Source organism: Ciona intestinalis, unplaced genomic scaffold (genome assembly GCF_000224145.3).
Source record: "Ciona intestinalis unplaced genomic scaffold, KH HT000044.2, whole genome shotgun sequence".
Taxonomy (NCBI): domain Eukaryota; kingdom Metazoa; phylum Chordata; class Ascidiacea; order Phlebobranchia; family Cionidae; genus Ciona; species Ciona intestinalis.
In genome coordinates this window covers 33320-35676 of record NW_004190366.2, presented here as the reverse complement: position 1 = coordinate 35676, position 2357 = coordinate 33320, and the positions used below count along the sequence as shown (strand labels likewise).

General features: G+C 31.1%; 1 protein-coding gene across 1 annotated transcript in view; it reads right to left on the bottom strand.

Annotated features, from left to right (window-relative positions):
• LOC100185585 (EF-hand calcium-binding domain-containing protein 6-like) overlaps window positions 1-2357 on the bottom strand; it is a gene marked incomplete at its 3' end in the record, with an annotated part of 23443 nt that overhangs the window by 2706 nt on the left and 18380 nt on the right. The window contains exon 27 of the mRNA XM_018815191.2: window positions 1215-1218. Within this exon, the coding sequence (XP_018670736.1) occupies window positions 1215-1218 (4 nt within the window). The remainder of the gene's footprint in view (window positions 1-1214; window positions 1219-2357) is intronic.

The following is a 2357-nucleotide window of genomic DNA, read 5'->3' as shown; positions in this document are numbered from 1 at the left end:
ACTGAAAGTTAACATTTTTTTTACTATATTGCGTAATTGGATTAAAAAATCTAAAAACTTTCTTCGTTTTTTAACTTTTTTTGAAATCTAACTAAAACTACCTTTTTTTTGTAACACACACTTTCCCACTACAGCGTTGCAAAGTAATTACAAATTATTTTTAAAAATTTAAAATAAAAAATGTCCTTAAAAATGCTTTGCATGTTTATGAAAGTTTTTTTAAAACTTATGTTATTTCAACTCCACACAACAGTGCGTTTTTTTTCAAATTTTAAAATCTGACAAAACTTTTTATTTTTTAAAAATTGTAAAACTTAGCAAAACTTTCTGTCCCTTTAAACCCACCCTCCCACTACAGCAACACATCAAGTGTGAACTTGTTGAAGGAACAATGACGTCGTGTGTTACATAACAATACATGTGTTAAGATCACAACCCAACATTGTCATGCCAACAATTGTTATTATGATGTCACAAATATGTTGGATTGGTGATTTTTGTTGTTTAGCGGTAAGCATGTTGGAATTAATATGGTGTGAAAATATAACATCGATTTATTTATCTTTTCGAATATGATACCGGAAATTATTTTACAACGAAAAAAAAAGAAAATCAGCAGAAAAATAGTTGGGTTGCGGGGATAAATGAAAAAACATTTGGTTAAAAAGCGTTGCTATTAAACTTTATATGAAGTAACTCACAGTGGGTTGCGAATATTTAATTTAAACATTGAAGAGAAAGAAATAGCGGCAAAACGACAGTTGTTAAAACACGGTACGGGCGAAAACCACTTGAGTAAAAAGTGTAAGATAAAAGCTTGGATGCTAAACCTATATGTTCAGTTTATATCATCTTGTGTTTATTATGTAAATATTAACTGCTACACACTTCTTAAACAATGGGTTTAGCAGACACACTTCTTGTTTGAAACTTTTTACTAAAGTGGTTTTTACCCATAACGTGTTTTAAAAATGCCGTTTTGTTGCTAATTCCCTTTATTTGTTGTTTTAATTAATTTGATCTTCGCTATCGTATTTGAAGGAACAAATATAACAGATAATTATGTTATATCATGTTATATATAGTTTTCATTACCTTGTTGTTCCCAACAGACCCAGAGAACCCAAGTGTGTTGTGAACCATATTTAACAAGCAGACATTGTTTTGTCATCACACATATGTTCATTGTTTGTTAACAAACATCATTATTTATACAAACTGTGTGCTGACTGGTTTGACAAATAAATAATCCCGTTTTTTCTATTTGTTTCCAATCTATTTAAATGTAACTTTAATGTTCAAATGTTGTTTGTTAAACAGCTTTTTCCACATTCATTTATTTGTTTACCAAAACGTTTTGTTTTCATCGAATCACACTTAGCACAAGATACTGGTGCGAAAAAATCCAGTAGTGCCATTTTACAAAAACATTTAAACATTACATCTATATTATTCAAATAGATTGGGAACAAGCATTAAAAAAAGGGATAAAATAATTGAAAATTCAAGATGTCTTAAAATGAGGGTCATTGTTATGTCAAGTGAGGCTTAAACTTGAAGGGTTGTTACTTTTGTGTGGCAACTCTTGTTACAACCCCTTGTAAGCCAGGTCAAGTGACGGTTAGTTTGGATAAGACGAAGGTTTCAAGTAGTTAAGTGGGAAGGAGTACGTTCAATAGAATAGTAGTTGTACATTTTGTTAACTAGATCGTGTAATTATTTAATTTTTACCGTAACTTTTGTTTATAAATATAAGGTGAATGAAACAAATGGCTGTATTTCACACAAAAATAATAAAGTTTTCTTTGCTCAAAAATAATAAGTATTTTTTAAATGTTATCAATATGACAAAGTAAATTTATCCTGAAAGTTTCAAACCACACAGGCCTTTGAACAGATAACGCACATGTTTATGTACCTAATAAGGGATTAACAATATTAACAATTGCAATGCTCAGCCACACCACCCAAACAGCAATCAAACACCTCAAAACACAGACACTGACCCTCATAAAACATGGAAGTTGTACAATATACAAAAGTCTGGCGCCGTGAACAACTCAGAGCAACATACATGGTAACTTAAAGCTGGCTAGACTGTTGTTTCCGGCCATGCGAGGATAAAGCAAGTTTATTCATTCAACTCTCATAACTCCCCACCCTATCATCATTTAACCTCATAACGTCGGTTCAATATTTCTAGTTTTTAATTCAAGATTCATCATTCTATTCTAATATCCCATGCTACAATATGCTGGAATGGCTGCATATTAATCTGTATATTAGATATTGGTCGGTTTCATAAATTTTGCACTTGGTCATCAGTTAACCGGATAACATGTCGGTTCAGTATTTCT